Below are 883 nucleotides of genomic sequence, written 5' to 3'. Positions count from 1 at the left end.
AATTCAGTGTGTCCCAAAACATCTTCTCTTCTTCAAATGCATTCTTCTTCTAAGTTTTCAGTTATAATCATTAGAGGTTTTTGTGTCCTCATCAAGTCACTTAAGAGATGTTACTGAAACTCACAAGCTGGCTGCACACTCTCCTCATTGCCAACTTCATCTCTTTGTTTCTAAGTGTGTAGATCACTGGATTTAAAAAGGGAGTCAGAACTACATCAAAAATAGCAAGATATTTGTCTAGGTGTGATGGGGTGAACGGCCATGTATAGAAAGATAAGCATGGAACGAAAAACAAAATCACCACAATGATGTGAGCTGAAAGAGTAGAGAGAGCCTTAGAGGAACCACCTGATGAATTCTTTTGAACAGTGACTAGGATGAAAATGTAAGATATGATCAAGATAAGGAAGACACCTATAGACATGAAGCCACTATTGACGGTGATCATGAGATCTAGTCTATATATGTCAGTACAGGCAAGTTTGATGAACCGAGGGAGATCACAATAAAAACCGTCCAGCTCATTTGGGCCACAGAAGGGCAGGTTAATTACAAAAGCTGTTTGGACCACTGAATGGATGAAGCCAATGATCCAGGCAGCAGCCTGAAGCAAAGTGCACATTCTAGGACACATAATAATCAGATAATGGAGAGGCTTACATATGGCAACATATCTGTCAAAGGCCATGGCTATAAGCAGCACCATCTCAACACCACCAATCAAGTGAATAAAGAACATCTGGGTGATACAGCCAGAGAATGAAATGACTTTCTGCTTTCTGAAAAGGTCACATATCATCTTAGGGGAGGTAGCAGAGGAAATCCCCAAGTCAACAAAGGAGAGGTTGGCCAGCAGGAAGTACATGGGAGAGTGTAAGTGAGG

General features: G+C 41.1%; 1 protein-coding gene across 1 annotated transcript; it reads right to left on the bottom strand.

Moving 5' to 3' along the window:
• Nucleotides 1-100: 100 nt before the first annotated feature.
• On the bottom strand, nucleotides 101-877 carry LOC114053077 (olfactory receptor 4F21-like; the record flags this gene model as incomplete). The annotated part of the gene is made up of 1 exon (XM_027875951.1): nucleotides 101-877. A coding segment is annotated over one exon (777 nt), but the record flags the coding sequence as incomplete, so codon positions are not given.
• Nucleotides 878-883: the final 6 nt, after the last annotated feature.

This window comes from Vombatus ursinus, unplaced genomic scaffold (genome assembly GCF_900497805.2).
Source record: "Vombatus ursinus unplaced genomic scaffold, bare-nosed wombat genome assembly UNPS02003909.1, whole genome shotgun sequence".
Lineage (NCBI taxonomy): Eukaryota > Metazoa > Chordata > Mammalia > Diprotodontia > Vombatidae > Vombatus > Vombatus ursinus.
Note: the sequence above shows the minus strand (reverse complement) of the source record. Positions and strands in the feature narration are given on the sequence as shown.